This window comes from Tympanuchus pallidicinctus, unplaced genomic scaffold, assembly GCF_026119805.1.
Source record: "Tympanuchus pallidicinctus isolate F22 unplaced genomic scaffold, pur_lepc_1.0 scaffold22, whole genome shotgun sequence".
In the NCBI taxonomy this organism is placed as follows: domain Eukaryota; kingdom Metazoa; phylum Chordata; class Aves; order Galliformes; family Phasianidae; genus Tympanuchus; species Tympanuchus pallidicinctus.
In genome coordinates, this window is record NW_026294739.1 from 32,012,651 (window position 1) to 32,032,907 (window position 20,257).

At 47.9% G+C, this 20,257-nt stretch overlaps 1 protein-coding gene across 3 annotated transcripts in view; it reads left to right on the forward strand.

Moving 5' to 3' along the window:
• The first annotated feature begins 926 nt into the window (after window positions 1–926).
• Window positions 927–20,257, forward strand: part of WTIP (WT1 interacting protein) — a 72,578-nt gene continuing 53,247 nt past the window's right edge. The window contains exon 1 of one of the 3 annotated variants that reach the window (XM_052686374.1): window positions 927–3,412. In XM_052686374.1, the coding sequence (XP_052542334.1) occupies window positions 1,978–3,412 (1,435 nt within the window). In that variant the 5' untranslated portion in view covers window positions 927–1,977. The remainder of the gene's footprint in view (window positions 3,413–20,257) is intronic. The other 2 variants (XM_052686373.1, XM_052686372.1) reach the window with 2 other exon arrangements.

Consider the following 20,257-nt stretch of genomic DNA (forward strand, 5'->3'; position numbering starts at 1 on the left):
GCACTATGTTCACTACCTGTGTGACAGGAGGATGATTTGCTGGAGAGCAGGCCTGCAGTAGAGACAGAGTGCTGTGCAGGAACACCCCTGGCCCTGGGCTGCAGCAGACCTGACTGGGCCTTGCTTTGAGGAGTTACTTATCCAATGTAAGCTTTCAATGGTGAACGTGAGTGGTGCATATCATTTGATCCAAACTCCTTGCTAAAAAGGGCTATTTCGTCTGATACCCCAGCCTCTCTTAGAACCCAGTGTGCTTTCCAATGAGTTAATACCAAAGAAAGCACGTGCTTGAGCTGCTGAGGTACCAAATGTGCACTGAGGAGTTTGCTGCCTGCTGGCAGCATTGTGCTGTGCTGCCTGGCACTGGCTGGCTGGATCTCAGCACAGAGCCGCCAGGACCACAGCCCGTGCCTCAGCCTCACAGCTCTGCAGTCCACACAGCCACTCGGAATGTTTCCCTGCGTGAGCACACAGGTGCAGGCCCTATGCCCTGCTCAGTTAATTGAGAAGTGAAAAACAAAAACTCCTGTAACAGTGTCCATCAGCTTATTGTATAAGGCTCCAATGGTCCAAGCTGCCACACAGCAGGAAGGAGAGCCTGGCTTCCAGGTGGGCTGCGTTAGCACACATACACTGACTTATGAGTGGTGTCCTCCGTACCCCAAGGTCTGCTTTTCAGGACTGGTTCTGTTTAGTTTGTTGGCTTGCAGGATTTATTTATTTATTTATTGCCTGCTACCCTGCACACACAGGTTGCCCATCAGTCGTCCTCCACAGCAGGGGAGGGTTCTGAGTACACAGTTGCATTCAATGTTTAATTAGGAGCGCTAGCAGGACAACGCGTCCCTGGCACGGACAGAGCACCTGCAGCCCTGACCTGCGGCCGTTCCCGGGTGCAGGGTGCTCAGTTTCAGCACCGTGTTTTTGTTTCTGTGAGAACCGTACGTAAGTAACTGCTGCTACAGCGCGGCTCCCCGCCGTGCCGCCCCCGCCCGGGGGTCTCACACAGGTGGGGCCGCCCCGCGCCCGAGCGGCGCGGACGGGAAGTTCCACATCCAGCTGCAGTCAGCGGCGAGAGCGGGAAATCGGGCGCACGCGACCCCATCTGGGCACGGCGCTCCCGCGCGCGGCGGCTCGAGCCCCGGCGGCCGTTAAACCGCCGCTCTCCTGACAGAGCCCGCCGGGGCACGGCTCCTCCGGGCGCGCTCTGCCCGCCGAGCGCCGGCGCGCGGACTCCCCTCGGCCCGGCTCAGCGCCCTGGACGCGGTGACAGCCCCGGCCCTCCGTGAGCAACCGCGGCCCCGAGCGACCGGAGGGGAGGCTGCCGGCCCCGCGGCAGAGCAGCGCCGCGGCCGCCCTCTCCCTGACTGACTCGGTGAAAATCATTGTTTGGCTCCGGCATTAACTACATTCCAGCGGGACGCAGCGCCCAGTCTCCTTCCTCGCATTCCTGCCCTACACAAAGGAGTCCCTGCCTCGCCGAGCCCTGCGCTCCGCTCGCCGCGCCGCGAAGCCCCTCCGGAGCGGCCGCCGCCTTCACCCCCCGCTCGGGGGTGCGGGCCGGGCCGGGAACCCGCTGCGGGTCGGCCGGCCGGGGGCGGCGGGGGCAGGGAGCCGCCGAGCGCAAATTCCTCCGCGCGGCGCGCCATTGACTGGACCGAGCAACTTATTTAAGGCTGGAAAGTGACACAGGGGCTCCTCGTCTCCGCTCGCCGCTTTCCGCAGGGCAGCGCGGCCGTACCGAGGCGAGCGCCGCGGCGTGGGGATGCCGCCGGGGTGTGCGCGTGCCGCAGCCGGGCCGCTGTGCGGGGAGAGAGCCGCGTCCCGCTGATAGCACCGCTGGTGCGCCGCGGGAAGGAACTTTTGGGGTGATTTTTTTTTTTTTTTTTTTTTTTTTTTTTCTTCCTTTCCTACTACGGACTGTGTTTTCATAGAGCGATTCCCAACCTACCCCGGGCCGCCGGGCACAGGCCGAGCATGGAGAAGTACGAGGAGAACATGGCACTGAAGGCCACCAAGTTCATGGAAGACCTCTCCCTCTACGAGCCCTGCCCGGACGCTCCTTATGGCCGGGGCGGTCGCCGGGACCTAACGCTACACGCCGATCTGGAGGAGACCAAGCGGGTCATCGCCGCCCACATGACGGCGGAGCAGCGGGGCCGGAAGATGAACGGCACCGCCGCGCCGCCGCCGCCCGCCGAAGTCTTCTCCGCCGCCGCCCCCTGCGGCAAAGCCGCCCCGCTCCGCGCCGCCAACGGGCGCCCCACCGCCGAGCCGCCGTGCTGCGAGGAGGGGCTGTGCACCCGCTCCGAGGTGGCGCTGCCCTGCTACAGCGGCTTCCCCGACAAGGGCAAGCGCTACTCGGCCGAGGGCTACCGCTACGCCGCGGGCAGCGCCTACGAGAGCGGCTACGTGGCCAAGGGCGGCGGGCGGGCTCCCGGCGGCCCGGACGCCAAGTACGGCAACGCCAGCCCCCGGGCCAGCCTGGCCGCCCCGCCGGGTCCGGGCCCCGGCGCCGAGCACGGCAAGTTCTCCAGCCCGCGCTCCAGCCTGGGCGGTGCGGCTGCGCCGCCCTACGAGAAGTTCTCCAGTCCCCGCTCCAGCTTGGTGGTGCCCGGCCAGGAGAAGTACGGCAGCCCCCGCGGCAGCCTGGTGCAGTACGACGGGGCCGCTCTCAGCCCTCGCTCTAGCTACGCCAGCACGGCCAGCGACACCAGCAAGCACTCCAGCCCCCGCGCCAGTCTCACTAGCTACGACGGCGGCAGCAAACCCAGCAGCAACCGCACCAGCGGCATCAGCATGGGCTATGACCAACGGCACGCCAGCCCCCGCTCCAGCACCGCCAGCCAGTACTCGTGCACCACCAGCCCGCGCTCCAGCTACTCGGACTCCAGGTACGGGCCGCCGGGCGGCGCCGAGCTGGACGGGACGACTGCCGCCGGGCTCGCCGTGGCCAGCCCCCGCTCCAGCCTCTGCAGTCCCGAGGGCCGCGGCGGGCCGGGCGCCGCCGTGGTTAGCCCCCGCTCCAGCATCTCCAGCCAGAGTTCGCGGAGTTCCCGCGGCTCCATGAGCGCTTACCCCGAGCTGCAGCTGCCCTCGCCCCGCTCCTCCTTGCTTGGTCCCGGCCCTCAGGAGGACTGCGCCGCGCCCGAGCTGGGGGACGTCTACCGCAAGGTCCGTGCCCAGTCTCCGCAGCGGCACGACCCGCAGCACCCGGCCGCTGCGCCCGACGCCGCGCCCCCCTACGCTTACAGCCCCACCAAGGGCTCCGCTTCGGCGCCCAAGTTCAAGCTGCCGTATCAGGTGACGCCGTGCCGGGACAGCGGCCCCAGCCAGGCGGAGAGGCGGCTGGAGGCACTGACACTGGAGCTGGAGAAGGAACTGGAGATGCACATGAAGAAGGAGTACTTCGGTGAGTAACTTGCCGCAGGGGCAGGGTGCAGTGCCCGGTCAGGCGGCTCGAGATGGTGAAGGTGTGGGGCCTGCAGGCAGCCGAGGGCTTTGGTATTAGAGAAGGGTGCATCATGTCCAGGGCTGCTCTGGACCAGTTATCTGCTGAAACCTCTGGTTATCGCAGGAGAAAGCCAGCTTGCAGCAGGTACTAACATTCTTACTGGTGACACCAGTGTTTGCACCTTACTTCACAACTGATGCTTTGTCTCTGTTCTGTGTAGCTTGTCAGGATCTGGGATGCCTTCCCTTCCTGGGGCTGGTGGGAGACTTGTCTGAGGCATTATAGAAGCTGTTTGTGCTGTTGGAGTTCATAGTGACTTATGTTTTTGTCTTTGTCAGTAAGGCTCAGTGTTCCTGAGTTTGTGGCATTTGTGATTGTACTTTCAGGTCATGTACTACGTTCTGATGCTTGTGGACAGCTTGACTGTTAAGGTAGTTCTCAGTGTCTCATTCAGAGATGTCCTAGGCCACAGTGCTCCTGGAAGCCCCAGTGTTGTCACAGCCCCTTGTGGCCTCATGGGGCCTGCATTGTGCTGAGTCGGGCAGGGGCTTGGTGTTGCTTGTGGGCTGTGGGAGGGAGGATGGAAGAGACCTCCTTGTCTTTGCTAAGGCTGTCAGCCTGTTGGCAATATCCTGAATGTCTTTGTTCTTTACAGAACAGAAGTAATTTCTTTAAGCATGTGAATATGCCTTGTAGTCACACCAAAGTTCAGATAGATCTCCTTTGTCTTTTATTTCGTACTGAGTAGAAAAGGCCAGAATGCCTTTGAAAGATAATCCTGGAGCCTGCAAGTAGTACCCTGCTCGTCTGAGGCGCTGGGGACCAATGAGCTTAGTGGTAGCTGAGCTGAGTGGTAGCCAGGCTGGGAATCCCTGGTGGCAGGTGGCTTGTTCCCTGCTTACTGTGGGGATGAGGGTTCTGCATGGAGGAGCTTGCGGGAGAGAAGGGACAGCGAGGCCCAGGCAGATGAGGGGCTTGGGGTGAGCCAGCCTCCAGCAGTGGCCCTGTGTGTCGGGGCTGTGGAGTCTGTGGCCTTCTGAGGCAACCTCTGTGCCTTTCTGCACTGGCTGCATGCAAAGGGAGAGACTTTCTGGCAGTGTGTGGTCTGACCGATAGAAGCGTTGCTTGGGACAGAGATACGTATTACCTTGGTCCTTGACTTAAATGCTGAAGATTCAAGCTGCTTTCAGTGTTAACATTAGCGTGCCCTGAGCAAAAGAGAGGAAGTACAGGACTTCGTGCGGTGCTTGTAGTGAGACAGACCTGATCAGATGAGGTAGCTGAGCGAGTGGTGCCCTTTCCTGCAAGGAAAACCTTTTGATGTCATGCACCTGGTGCAGGGTTCAGATGATTGCTGGAACATCACCAGCTGAGGTTGTTAATGGTTCATGTGTGAGTATCTGCAGAAGCAGCACTGTGGGGGAAGGTAGTTAACATGCTAAGAAATGTTATCTTCAAAATAGCAGTGTCCAGAGCTGAGAGCTGAAATATGCTTAGGGTAAGAAATGTAACTTATTGCTATTCTGCGCTCTGAGAGGTTTCTCCCGTGGCCAGAAGAGCTGGGTGTGATCAGGGGCTCCAGGAGCAGCTGTAGGAATGGGTGTTGTGGATAGTTCGTTCTTACTTGTAAGAGCTTACCCTTTTTGTCAGTGTTTGCATGTGTAGGAACATGTTGCAGCAAGCCCTAAGCTCTGGCAGATGTGTCCTATGTCAGATTAGGAGGGAGTTTGTGCCTTTCTGTCTAGGGAACGTAAGTGCCAGCTGCCCTGTGTGTGTGTTGTTGTGGTGGTAGAGAGAAGCACTACTGTGTCTTGCATCCTAGCAGATGAAATCAGGAAAACATGGTTACTGTGAAAGAAGGCTGATTTCTAAATCAAGGTTTTAACAAGTCCTGGTAGGCCTTGGTCCTGCATGTCTGCTTCACTCATGGGGTAAATGCTGAGCTTTGGCTGAATGAGCCAAAGGGGCAAGTCTGGTATGACTGCAGGCAAATATGTCAGAGACAAGGAGAAAGAACCAGCGAGGGAAAAGTCCACTTATTGACAGATCATTTTATAAATAATCCACTCGGATGTATTGGAGAAGACCTTAATAAAAGGAGGCCAGCAGAGATGTTTTGATTTGCATTGTGATTTGTGCATATTTGTATCTGACACGCTCTAAAGGCAATGGCAGAGTGTCCTGTGATACCGATGGAGAAAATAAATGTTCAGCTAATTGTCTAACAGCAGATGGTTTAATACTCCTCAATTGGATAAGCTCCATTGCCCTATGAGTAAAAGTTCATATGGTGACTATAATTTTGCTGTGTTCTCTGCATTTTCCCTGCCTCCAGGAAAGGAAACAGTAATCTCTATTTTGTCCATTCAGTATGAGGGCTAATCTATATCGTAGTGCTGTCTTCATGCCACTTGTTTTTGTCCACATACACTTTGAAGATGTGAACAGTGAGTTACTTTGAGGTCAGGTGACTAACTAGTCCTGTTAGGTGGAAGGATACTGTGTATTTGTACTGCTTGTTGGGTCATAGTGTTCCACTAGCCATGCTTATACTGGCAGTCTGGCTGCATTTCAGAAGCCCGTAGCACGGAGCAGATAATAAATGATGAAGCTCCTATTGACGCCCCTGATCTTAGAGAAGACAGTGCTTGCAAAAAAGGGAGAAGGGGAGGGTTGTTCTGGGCTGGGTCCGTGAACTGCTCTGATTCTCCCTTGTCAGTGAGATGGCTGGGTCTGACCCAAGGGAGAGGGTGTGCATGGAGGGCACTGGAGGATGAGACTGCTCCTTTGGTGGCAGCCTACAGCTGGGTAAGACTATGAGCTTTTGTGCTCTTATAGCTGTACCCACTTTCTCTGCAGCCTCTTCCCAAACCGTTTCAACTTTGTCTGCTGACTTCCCATATGTCCCCTCTCAAGGCACTGACAGTTCAGGGGTGCAGCTACTTCAGTGTTGCCTTGAAGTAGTCTCTGTTTTGTCTTGCAGTGTGCCGAAGTGGAGCACTTCTGCTATCAGCTCTGCCCACAGTCAATTCTTAATTCATGGCTGGAGAAATGGAGTGTCTCCTGGAGTACGGGTACAGTCCTTGATGCATGTCTGTCCTGGACAAAGTGCTGCTTTTCTGGCAGGGCTGCAAATATATGATATCAAGTGAATCTGAAGCAGTAACAGAGGAAGAAATAAAGGAATGTGCATGGTATCAGCAAGCTTTACTATTAGCTTATTTTGGGGGGCTGTGTTCAACAGCCTGAAAAGGTTCGAGTCCTGCCAAGACAGTGGAACCTGGGGCTGTTGCACGGTATCACATGGAGATGCTTCCAGGCTGGAAGTAGGTGTCCTGCCTGCTTACTTGGAAGCAGAAACGTCCTCCAGCTCTAAACAAAATTAGCAGCTATGGTAATAATTGTGTGGTAGATGTTTGATTTTGGTTGTGTTTTTAAGTGATCTTTCACCATGTAGATCCTGTCTCTGGAAGTGGATTTTGTTCCACACTCTACAATAGTGTGGATATTTCTGTTTTGACCTGTTATCTCTTTCTGTTAACCTCACCATGTTGTTTTAGCTTACTCTCAGTCTAGGCTTGTTTGTGGCTGCACAGTGAGGCAGAGGAGCACGAGTAGGTGGCCAGATGCATCATATCTCTTCCAACTGGAATATTTCATATCATCTGAAACTTTATTTCTTGCATATCTCTAACATTACACTTATGTATTCCACAAAACTTTTAAGAGAAGTTCTATGATTCATTAATGAGGAGGAGGGGAAAAAAAAACTGGAAAAAACCAACAGCGCAGCATAGCCCAAACACTCATTTAATGCTCAACTGAGAACTACTGAACCTATAAAATGTGTAGAGACACTGGGAGACTGAAAAGGGCGTGAGGACTTATTGCTATTGACACCTGTTTCCAAATTTGTGATCCTGGAAAAGTTACTCTGAGCAGGTTTTGCACAAAGGCTTGTAGGCAGTTGGGTTTAAACCTTTGCGTTGCTCAGGTTGTTGTGGTGTGCATGCTCTGACAAGTTCAGCTCAGCTGTATTGGCCAGCATGACCATGAGTCCTGGCTCTATTCACCGCTGAGATGGGGGCAACAACTGCAACTGCTGTATGGCTTGAAAGAGTAGGTCTCATGGAGCTGACATGGTTGTTGTAGGAAAGGCTTTGGCACCTGTGTGAAATCCTGAGAGAGTGGGCTGTGAGGTGCTGCGTGGCAGTTCTGGCTTGGTTATTTAAGCACATGGCGTAGAGAACTCCCGTGTGCGATGTACCCAGCGGTGATGAACTCCTCTTAGGAGAAGAATGTTCCCTCACACTTGGCAAAGCAGAGGTAGCACCTCCAGTCCCTCTTTGTGCTGAGTGTGGCTGCTCACCCTGCTGAGATCCATGCTGCAGGAGTTGGTCTGGTGCAGGGTCTGCTTGGTAGCATGCAGGGTATGTGCTGCAGGTGTGCTCAGAGTTTCCCTTATAATTAATTTTTAGGAGTTGAGTTACCTACAGGTGCCTCCAGGTCAGGATAGCCTGGGTTGGTCACCCAGGACTTGGTTCATAAGAAAGCTAAAGTTGGCTTGATTGTGGCTTCTAGCACTGACTTTTGAGGAGTTAGTAGTGAAGATGAGCAAATTCTAGGGAAGGAAGTCAGATAGCTTTGAACAGGGCTATGATGTGGTTGGAGAAAACACAAATACTTAAGACTCTATTTGAGGGAAGATGATGAATTCTAATGCAGTTTATTGCAGACAGCAGCACTCCTATTGATGAAGTTTATTGTGAGGGTCAAAATGTACATTTACAAATACCAAGAGAAGTGTGGGGAAAGAAGCACTGAAATGTAAAGAATAATTATGTGTATTGTTACAGAATCCCAAGAAGGGGATGAAGTGAACAATCATGAGGCATTTAATAGGTTACTAAAGGTCATGCCTGAGTAGATACCATTGCTCTTTTATGAGTTTGTCCTAACAAGATGTGTTTCAGTTCAAAACATATTTAGTCTTTGTGAGAAGTAGACAGCTATTGTGGAAGAACTGCTGGCGATTCTCAGATATTTTTCTGGCCATCCAAACATTTGGTTAATTGGTGAACAGTTTCACTTACAATGCCACAGAACTTCTGGAAAGTGAAAACAAGATGCTTTCTCCCTTTTAATGTGGCCACTTGAAAAAGAAAATATTTTCTAAGTTAAAATAAAGAGAAAAGAAAAGCCATTCCTAAATGCAGTTTGACAGTTGTGCAGATTTAGATGCTTTTGCATTGCTCCAGCTCACTTGGATCATATTTCATGTGGTCCATGGAGACATGGAGACCTCGTGGCCTCTCCCAGGCATGGGAAATACCATTTCACTCTGGCAGTCATTGCCTAAACCTTTCTCCTGTGCTGCAGCCTTGTCCCTAGGCACGTGCTTTGCAGAGAACTGGGTTCCCATGAGCGAAGCTCCTGAGGTGGAAGGTCACTGGTTCTGCTGCACTTTCTCCATCTCCCTGAATGTTACCTCAGTACCCGTGGTCCCAATTCACAGAGTTGCAAGAAACATTGAGAAAGGCCAGTACTGAATGTAGGTTGCTGGCAGGGTCATTGTGAGGTGTTGTTGGACTTGAAACATAGGGCTGGGAAACTGTTTGCATAAATCCCAAATTAATCTGCAGGTCTTCTGAGGTGCGTCTTTGAGTGCAGAACCCAGGTGTGGCCTTTGCATTTGCATTGCAGTACATGTGTAGAAAGGGGTTTTGGTTGGGATAAGAATGATTAAAAAAAAAATAATAATAAAAAAAAATTAAATGTAATCATGTGCTGACCTAACACTCGGGTATAGTTGGGGGGAAAATCCTCAGTCAAAGGAAGAGTTTTAATTAATGGCTTATAATGCCATAGGTTGTTTTTTTTGTTTTTTTTCTCCACAGTTATGTGAAAATTCTCTGTGATTGGTTTGCTGCCCATTTTTAATCAAAGCCATATTTCTCAGATCAAAACACTCAATGGAAAACAGAGCTGTACAACAATCAAGTGCATTGGAGTCCAGATTTTGATCTGGTTTGAAAAATAAGCAAGTAATTTTCTCAAGTGTAGGTCAGTAGCTGGTATTCTTAGAAAGCATGTTGGCTTGCTGTACCTGTTCCGGGCTGGAGCAGGCCTGGGCCTCTGGGCTGCAGGACTGCAAAGCAGCAGCGCTTCACATCAAGTGGTGGTGCTTGCTGCAGTTGAAACCTGCTGTAGATCAGTGCAGAGATCAGTGGTTTAACTTCCAGGGGAAAAAAAAAAAAAAAAGGTACCTTAACACACCTGATTTTCCTTAGTGCTGTTGTGTAACAGGACAAATCCCCATGGACAGCGTAGGATGGTGCTGCCTGGCTGCATATGAGATGATGCAGAGAACAAGTTCTGATGGGTGATAAGAAAAGGCATTCTAAGCATCCTCGTGCCCTTCAGTCCAGTTGTCCTGTGTCAGCTGCTGGGGTGGATGGGAGTTTCTAGCAGAACATCACACCTTCCATTTTCCTGTGTATATGTTTCTATTGCAGCTGGTCATCCTCAGTGCTAATTTGAATCCTTGCACCAGCTCTGTATTTTGGCAAATGGTCTGTAAAGCATTTGAGGGTTTTCAGTGGCACTTGAGGGGGTTGCAGTTTTATCGTGAACATTTGAGACAACATGGAAATAGTACTAAATGTGAAGTTTACAGTCATGCAGGAACACTATGAAAAGGTGAAAAATTAACAATTAAATGTTTAATGGAAAAACAGATGCCACATTAGTTGCACTTGACAGGGATCCTACACGGAATTTCACTTAACAGAGCATTCTCTGCTCTCAAAATCCACACAACTTTACAAGTTACTAACTTTTTATTTAAAAAATGTAATGCTTATCTGTTAATGCCACAGGCCTGTGTCTGACGTGTATCTGACAGCTTGGAGTTATCTCTGGCTGTTCTTAGTTACACTGTGGAGGTCCACAGAATAAGTAAATCCTTATCTGTTTTACCTTTCCCGTGTTTCCCTGCCTGCCCTGTCCAGCTTTTTCTGCACCTTTCAGGGTGTATCTTTGGAGTAGAATCATAGAATGATTTGGGTTAGAAGGGGCCCTTAAAGTCACCGAGTTCCAGCCCCCTGTTATAGGCAGAGACATAGACCAGGTTGTTCACAGCTCCATCCAGCCCTCCTGGGATTGGGCACTCAGTCTCTCTGGGCAACCTGTTCCAGTGTCTCACCACCCTAACAGTAAAGAATCTCTTCCTAGTATCTAGTTTAAATCTACCCTCTTCTGGTTTAAAGCCATTTTCCCTCATCCTGTCACTACATGCCCTTATAAAAAGTCCCTCCCCAGCTTTCCTGAAGGCCTCCTGGAAGGCCAGTATAAAGTATCTGGAGCTTTCTCTTCTCCAGGCTGAGAGCCCTCACTCTATTAGCCTATCCATGTAGGGGAGGTGCTCCAGCTCTCCAGTCAACTTCATAGCCCTCCTCTGGACTGTTCCAACAACTTGATGTCCTTCTTTTGTTGGGGGCCCCAGAACTGGTTGCAGTACTCCAGGTGGGGTCTCATGAGAGCAGAGTAGAGGGGCAAAGTATATGACTACTTTGTGCTTTCGTTGTAAAAGCTATATGCAATCTTTCCTGAGAAGTTGGTATCTTGTCCAATGGGCAACAAAATTCTGGAAGTTATAATGTAAATAAAGATGATCAGCTAGAGTTAATGGTATGAAAGAGGACTGTAATGCTCTCTTAAGTCATGCTGACCTCTTTCAGCTTGTACAAAATTGGCTGTGGGCACAGGATCCCCAAATTGCTCTGTGCACTTCAAGGAGATGGCTTTATTGAAGAAGAATGTGAATCCTAAAAAACCTGGAGGCTGTATCCTTGAGTTGGGTAACAGCAGCTCCTCCAGGTGTTGGCGTGTGGGCAGTTGGAAAGTTGATTAATGCTTCTCCTCTGTCCACCTGTGATCCGCATTGCTCCACACCCTCTCCATGCTTCCACGGTAGAAGTTTGCCCCCCTGTATCTTACCAAAACACAAGGATTCTTTCAGTAGAGCTCCAGTGGGTGGATTGTGTTCGCACAGTGCTGACTTGGCTGTGCCTCTGTGGAGGAGAAATTTGGTTTCTGTCCATTAAAGGATTTCTTGCCAAGTCAAGACTTTGCCAGGGCTCCTATTTCCATCCAGTGCTTTCATGTGATATTTTTTCCGCTTTCCAGCAAAGTGTTCTGTGTACTTGGCTTTTCCTCTGCATTGTTTTCTTTTGCACAGAACACCTTGCTTAATGGTACAAAGACTTAAAACTGAAGAGAATGTACAGAGTGGAGGAATATGTATGAATATGATGTACGTGACAGTCATTGGGCTCTAGTTTGTACGTGATTGTATAGAGCCACCTGATGCTGTGCGGACTGTGAATGAAATACTGGGGCTTCAGGTGCTATTGACCTTTCTTCCTTTGGTTGCAATTTTGGCAGCAAAATAGACCTACTCACTGATAATTAGTTTTTCCTGAAATTGTGGAGGCTGTTAGGTGTGGATTCAAATGCTATTTCACAAACAATTGGAGAAAAGTTCCTCATTTTGATCTGGAAGGAGAATCTCTTAAGTACTGTTTTTGTACTAGAGTTCAGGGGAAGATTATTCCTGTGCAAGGCCTGTGAGAGTGGCATAATGCTTCTTAGCACTGATGAGCAATACTTTCAACATGGGTCACTGCCCAACTGAGAGGAGAAAAATCAAATCCACTGCATGTTTGGTGCTTGTCAGGGCTTGGAGTTTTGTATGATTGCTGCACTGGGAGGGTACGAAGCAAGATTTGCCCCTTGCTGTAATTTCTGTCAGGGTGGAGGCATGGCAATGCACTCATTAAGTCCAATGTAGTCCTACAACTTTAGAGAGCCATTGTACCCTCTCTCTTTGTGCTGGAAAGATGCAGAAGTGCCAAACAAGTTACCATTTGGAAAAAAATGATATAAAAAAACTCACAATATACAACACCTTCTAGATTTACTAGACATGGGAGAAAAGAGAAGAGAGAGTTTTGGCTGAAACAGCCTTACATGGTGTACAAGAGCAAACTGACATTACTCTTTTGGGAAAATCCTTCCCCAGCCAGTGTTCCACACCTGGGAGGAATTCAGGCTGGTGAAGAACTGGCTTAGAAAGAGGTGATCCCCAGAGGCTAATTTGCATTTGTTCACAAAGAAAAGACTTTGAAGACACTCCAAGCACAGACTTGAAAGTCAGCTTCCTGGTGTGCCAAGTGTGTGAAGCTCTCTGCTGCTGCTGCTGCTCCCACCTTGCAGGGGGCTTCGCCTGACTTCCTTTCCTTGGGGGAGGGGGGACAAAGCAGTTTGGACCTGTCTGGCCGTAGTGCTGACCTGCTCTGGCTGGCCACCCCTGCCCTGCTTGTGCCCACCTAATTTATTTCTGAAGTTTGTGTAAGACAAAGAAGAGAAAACATCCTAACTCCTGAGACTGATTTGGACTCTGCAGGCAGAACTTTGATTTGGACTCTGCAGGCAGAACCTTGAAATTACTGGGCATTTTACTTGGGTAAAGACTGGCAGAATTGGGAAGTCCAGTGGTACATTATTGCAGGGTCAGAGAAGGGGTGAGTCACAAGGTCTGGGGGGAAGTAGAGTTTTTTTGGTTTTCTGACAAAGTACCCCATGAATAATGAGTGTTTTGGCTTAGAGCTTTTCATTTCCAAATAGGTCAGTCCCCACACAGCATACCGTGAAGGGAATTTCTAACCCTGCTCTGCAAGTGGGAAAATGAGCTGAAGAGCTGCTGAGGCTGCTTTGCCCCTGTCAAGGCAGAATAGGGATCTTGCAAACCCAATTGCCCCATTCACCTGAGTGCTGTGTCATGCCTGGGCACTCCCAGTATGGGGCTGAATCCCTCTTCTATCAGTGGTACTGGTGAAAAGGGAGGCCCTGGGCCACTGCTGAGGCACCCAGCTGTGCACTGAAAGCTGTGTCTGAAGTCATATGTCAGGCTAACAACTAATACAGGTTATGTTTTTTTCCTTTTTCCCTGGAATTGTTTCTTTCTCTGAGTCTTCCAGCCCATGCACTTGGGCAAGGATGATGCGTATCAGCTAGCTGGTCCTGGTAGTCACAGTTCCTTTCTGCTCTCTTCTGATCTTTTGGATGGGTGTTGATGATATCTTTGTTCCCTTAACTTGCAAATACAAGGCTTGTAGGGGCAAGGACTATGGGCTGTGCAAGGAGGTAGCTGCTCCAGTCCCTTAAGGTTGCCATTATGTTTGCTGTGATATTTAAAGCCAAAGAGTGATAGGCGGGCAGCAGTAAGAAATAGCTTTTTAGAGGGTGAGTCACTCTGGGAGTGCCCACTGCACCAGGGCAACTCACCAGCATGTGGATATGGAGACTTAATATTTAAAATGCAAGGAAGGCTTTGATTCAAAGGAGAGAAAGCTGCTGAGAACTTTGGCAAATATGCAGCAATGATAGCTTAAAGTTTTGAGAAAGCTGTTATTTCGCCTTTACTTACGAAGCTTATACCTGTGCATTTGCCCCATCCTGCATTTTCTAGGCTTTTGCCATAGCAAAGCATTGTTTGCTCATCCAGAGCTGCTAGCAAGCTGAAAGCAGCTGAAAACACTTTGTGTTCATTTTGAACTGTTTTCAGTCTGAGTTCAGAGCCTAATTATGGAGGGACATGTTAGACCATAAGCTATATTTTGCTATATTCATCTTAAACTAGATTAGGACTGTGTGCAGCTAAGCTGCAGTGAAATCAGTGAGAATCTTTAATTTGAGGAGCATAAGCAATAGCTAGGACTAGGATATGCTACTTTTGCAGAGTTAGTTCTCCTCGTATCATTTCCTTCTTTAGCATTGCTGTTCTGAACAAGGTTGTAACCAGCCAAAAACTATCTCCAGTAAGCCTGCAAGCAATTTGTTAATCCAATTTTTGTAATATGCTTGATGCTTATTCCAAACTTGAAGTTGATTTAACAGTGTAAGGGTTGTCTTGGGGTTCGAAGTTAGAGTTAAGAGTGACTCCAGAGTCAAGTGTGCCTGTTTCATAACAAATAGTTCCATGTTTGTTTTCTTTCTGCAGCTCAGGGCTCGGGCACTGATTCTTCAGCCTAGGTGGAAAAAAAAGGTGGGATAAGGCTATTATGTTCTTTGCAGGCTGGAGTGTAGAATTGAACAGAGAGCAGTCCACATGATGATCCTAAATAGGCACTGAGTGTTTCAAGTAGCGTGATGGTAGTTATTTGTTGTTTCCTCCATGGGCCCCTGGGTCAGGTCATCTAAGAAATAATAGTAAATAGTTCTCTGGGAAGTGCTGTACAGGAAAAGGTGCTGAAGAAATTGACTGGGGTGCACTCAGTATTTCAGGTTTGAGGTAAAGGTTCTTTGCCTGTCAATAGGTGTTTGATCTGTTTCAGAGGGTAGTGGATGGAGATATCTGCCAGGATTTAAACCTAGTATTGTAGAGGAACCTACTGGGTTTTTTTTCTAAATAAGTTGCTTATCCTAACTCTCATGTGGCATCCCATACATTTGTAACTTGTCAGTTGGTGCAAAGAAACAGGGGAAAAGATATGTGTTCAGCCTGTATTCATTCTGCCAGAGACTTGTACAAGCCATTGCGTTAGCACAAGCCATTGTCACCACTACAAGACACAAGCTGGGGCTTCCATTAGATGAAAACCAATTGGGAGTAACTGTTTGTGCAGTTTGCTTCATTTTTCTTGTTTTGCTTGAGGTGACATCTCTCTTCTGGGCTCTTGTGGGAGACAACTAGAGGAGATGTTTTGTGCCTGGTGCTAGGTTGAGGAGAATCCACTTAATGGAGGCTAAACAATGATTCCTTCTATAAACTGGACAAATAGCTCATCTCCAAAAAGGATAAAATTCTTCATCTTGCAAAAGTACCAGTTGGAGAAGCAGAGATTGTGTAGTCACTAGCTTGGCAATGACTGTGCTGTGCTCTGCCCTTACAAAAAAGGCACACACAGTGGGGAGATTCTTCATTAAGTAAAAGCTAACCTTATTTCCATGGTTGTAATTACAGAAGAGGCTAGATTCATATGGAAACAAAGACTTCATTAATTAATTAATAAAATAAAAAATAAAACCCAAATACACTAATTATTTTTGCTAGTTTTCAGAAGAATTATTGTGGATTTTTTTTTTTTAAAGAGAATCACAGAATCACAGAATTGTGGGGGTTGGAAGGGACCTCCAGAGATCATCGAGTCCAACCCCCCAACATTTAGAAATGTCTTTCTTAGCGGATACAGTAAAAGGAAAGGTTCCCAAAAGACTTCTCTGAAATTAAGGAAATAGTTGCACTCATTTGTGCTGCAGCGATTCAGCAAGTAAGAAATAAAATCCCAACTGTGTGATTTACACAGTGATCATGAATGTTTTGATTAAAGGTCAGACTCAGAAATGCATTTATGCTTGTTTGGAAGCCTGAAGAGAAACCACCAGGGATGAGATCTCTAAGTAGAAGCTGGATATAGAAATATTCTTGTAGCTCTTATATTGCCCATTTTGTTTTGTTGTTGTGAATTTAGCATTAGGAGAAGTTTTACTAGAAGATTAATGTCCTGCCCCGTGTAGCACGTACAGCAGAGGAAGGCATTTGTGTAGGCTGTCCTGACTTAGCATATCAGTGAAAGGAGTTAAAAAGTAAGTAGGAAGAAGAGGAAAGGGTGTCCAGGAAAGCTAATTGATTTTTCAAGGATTTTTTCGGTCTTGACCTTCTCCAAGCTCAAGAATGGTCCATTCTGTCATGTGGGCAGACTCTTGAAAAAGAAGTGGCAGGAGGATCACGTCTGATCAAGGAGCTCCTAACTAAGAAATGAGAAGGCAATATATAAGAGTGGGAAGCAGGGATAGGAGACCTGGAAGGAATAAAAACTATCTCGGCTCATCTGGTATTGAATCTGGTGAAAGATGTGTAATGGTCAGCAAGAAGGGCTTCTGCAGGTTGGTAGAGGTAATGAAGGTTGGGGCAACAAAGACAGTGAAGGTTCTTCTTGTCTTATGGGGAGCAGCTGAGGAAACTGGGATTGTTTAGAAGAGATGGCTCAGGAGAGACCTTATTTCTCTCCACAAACACCTGGAAGTGGTTGTCGTGAGGTGAGAGGTCAGCCTCTTTTCCCAAGTAACTAGTGATATGAAGAGAAGTACAGTGGCCTTGAGTTGCACTGGGAGAGGTTCAAGTTGGATATTAGGAAATATTTCTTCGCAGAAAGAGTATTGAGATATTGGAACAGACTGATGGGGGAGGTGGTGGAGTCACCGTTTCTGGAGGTGTTCAACAAAACAGTAGATGTGGCATTGAGGGATGTGGTTTAAGGGATGTGCTGATGATGAGTTAATAGTTGTACTAGATCTTAATGGTCTTTTCCAACCTTAATGATTCTGTGAACCAAAAGAAAGTGTAGGGAAAATGTGGGCCTACTGATTTTATACTGGGATGGCCTTCTGTGATGAAGGGAGTAGGTGAATAAAAGGAGAGCAGTGTTGATCTAAAGTTCAGAATGTTTCATACTATCATCTGTGACACTTTATGGGTAAACTGATGAAGTACAGACCAGGTAAGTAGGCTATGAAATAGCCTAAAACTGTTCAGCTTCTGGGCTTGAAGGGCTCTGACCAGCACCATGAGGTTAGGCAGGAGGCCAGCCATTAGTGGTGCTCCTCAGCAATTTATCCTGTGCTAATACTGTGTACTGTCGTTAGTGCCTTGGGTGATGGGTCCCTATCAAGTTTGCAGTTTGTACAAAACCAGAAGGAGTGCTTGGTAGACTGTATGGATGTGTTGCCATTCAGTGGGACCTTTACAGACTGAAAAAAGAGGCCAACAGAGAAATTCCATAAAGTTCAGTATGGAGAAATGTGAAGTCCTGTATGCGGAGCAACAATCCTGTACATTGGCACAGGCTGGGGGCCCACTGACTGGAAAGCAGCTTTGTAGAAAGGCTATCTGGCATCCTACTGGACAATGAGTGACACGTGAGCAAGCATGCTCCCTGGTGGCAAAGATGGCAACAGCATCCTGAGCTGGTTTTCATTTCCTGCCATGTTAGATCACGGGAATACTGAAGCTGAGTGCATGACCTGCGCATCCATCTGGGGAGCCAGATGCCCTCATACTCTGTCTACACAGCGTGTGTCTCTAGTGTCTAGGCGGTTCTCATGATAGCTGTGTCTAAATGGGAGATCCCAGATCCGCTCGGTGTTCTCAGTCGTGGGTGTCTGCTCTGGCTGTGGCTTGGTGCTATAGCGGGTTGGGAGCAAGTTGTGTCCATGTGGTCTTGGCTGGAAGAGGCAGTAGCTCGCAGCCAGTGTCAGGTGGAAGGTCTGGCAGCTGGGATGTGAGCATGTTGGGGCACTACTGTCTCATCCCATCTTTTCAACAGTGGCTATGGTACCCAACTCTTAGGTGGACCTTTCAAAATTTAAAAGGCTACAGGTACATACCATAGTGATCGTAATCAGTTGTGAATTATCTTTTGTTGCTCTTGTCACAATCCTGAACTACTGCTTTAGTAAGTAGGGAAATACTTGGTACTGAGGTTGCGCATGGGGTTTCCACTGTGCTCTGTCATGATGAACAGGCAGCTCAATTGGGGTGGAAGAGGTTACCTCTCTTTATGGCTTTTCTGAATTTTGCTGAGTATTTTAATTAAAACCAGATAAAGGAAAATTTTTCACACAGTTTCCAATTTGTAGTGATTTCACCTGCTGCTGAAAATTTTATCTAGACATAATGTTGAAGGCATGATGTAAGAAGGAATGAATGTTCCTTTTAGTTGCGATATGAATAGAGGCTTCTCATGTCAGTTAAGTGTTGACTTGATAATTATGAGAGGATAACACATTTCTGTTATTTTTCAGCTGGTCCTCTAAGACATAAATTTGCTAACATTTCACCACTTTGTGTAACCTTGCAAAATGGAGAGAAGCTTGCCTGATAAATTATATTATATCACGTTTGGTGATGTTTACTGTAACTAATGAAGTGAAAAATCGTTTTTCTTAACCCTCCAGTCTTTCTGTCAGTTTGCTCTTTCCCTAGTTTTGCAGATTTTGCATTTTCTTTTTAGTAAATACATAGAGATTTTTAATAAATAATTGTTGTTTCTTTAGCGCTAGTACTCTTAAGTGCGGTTGAGCCACAGCTCTTTTCTTATCTGGCTACTATGGCAGAAGCTTGATTCTCTCCTTCCTAAAAGTGCTGGTTGGGCGGTGTGTAGCTGCAGTGTGTGCTGGGAGAGACTGGGGGAGAAAAGCGTCTTGCCTCTTTTTCACCACTTGTGATTCCTTTCCACTGGCATCCCACTCCACAAAAAATGGAGTTCACGTTCCTAATTTCAGCTTAATATGAGGATGCCTTACTGTTTTTGTGCTAGCAGGGTGAATGTGCTGATTTTGGGAACAGACATGGGTTGTGGTTGGGTACTGTGGTGCTGAAGGCTGGTTGGCTTCTTCTGTTCTGTGAAGGTGATGCTTGTTATGCACCAGGTTGCCAGTGTTATGCACAGTGATCATTTTAATCCTCTATCCTTTTAAATCTACTTTCCTCTCATTTTGAATTGAGTGAGGCATTCAGGGACAAAGTGGGGGAAGAGGGATGTTTCTAAGTGTGATGTTTGTGCATTTCTGGATCATTCAGCAGTACTAAACTAGGTATATGTCATGTGTATGGTGACATTTCTGTTGAACCAGCAAGATAGGCCATGTACCACAGAGTTCATGCCAGCTGCTGGAGAGCAGTTTGTTACCTGATCCAGAACAGAAGTACCTGATCCAACAAAAAGTCAAAGCAGTCCAGACAGCTGATACCTGACACAGCAGAAATCATGCCAGTATGAAATTATCCATCAGTGCTTAACACTGCATGGCATGTTTTTATATGGTAGTAAGAGGTGCAAAGCTAGTTTAATTCTACTGCTTTTCCACTGCCTATCTCAGTGGAAGTGTCACTACTGAGTGAACTGAGATCTGCTCACCACTAAGTCTCAGCAGTGCTGTTTGGCCATGGGTACCTTAGAGAGCAAGCCACTGAAGATGGAAATAGAGCCTAAGTCTATGGTTACGCAGAGCATAAGGTCGTCTTCTAGTGTAGCCACTGTAAACTGAAAACTGTTAGAAACAACTACTAATGTCTGCCTTTGGTCTGCATTGGAAAGCAGCTGAACATGTGCCTGGCTAGGTTTGTAGAAGCCTCATCTTTTAGAAGTTGGCAATGTGTTGATTTTCTAATTTTATTTTTTTCCATTTGGTTCCATAGGAAGGAAACGAGCCTGCTTATGTAGCATTTAGTATTACTGTTTCCCAGGGGGACAGGGAGGTGAAGAAAGCAAAATTGGAATATCCTGTTTACATGAAGCTAGTGTTACATTTCACCACCCATCCCAAGATTTTTTCATATTTCTAGATTAGGACAGGCTTTTCTTATGGTCTGAGAGTCCTCCTGTCCTATTGGAAGAAGAGCTTAATTGTTTGCACTAGCATGGAGCTTCCTGTGCCTAATTGCTCAGAGAAAACTGTTTTTTTTTTTGGTGAAGCTAAGGCAGGGGAAGTGGGGTTTGCCAGGGTAGTTATTTTAGAATTAAAATGATCCATGAGTTGGAAGTGTGAGAGGCCTACATCAAATGACTTTCTGAAATTGCTGCCCCTGCAGGATCCTTTACATGAAGTTATATTCCACTCCCTACTGCATTTCCAAAGCATCATTGACTTGCTTTACTTTCAGTGACTAAATAAAAATAACCTCAGAGATTTGAGGTCACGGAGGTTTTTAGGTAATTTCCAGCTTTAATTTAGGTATGT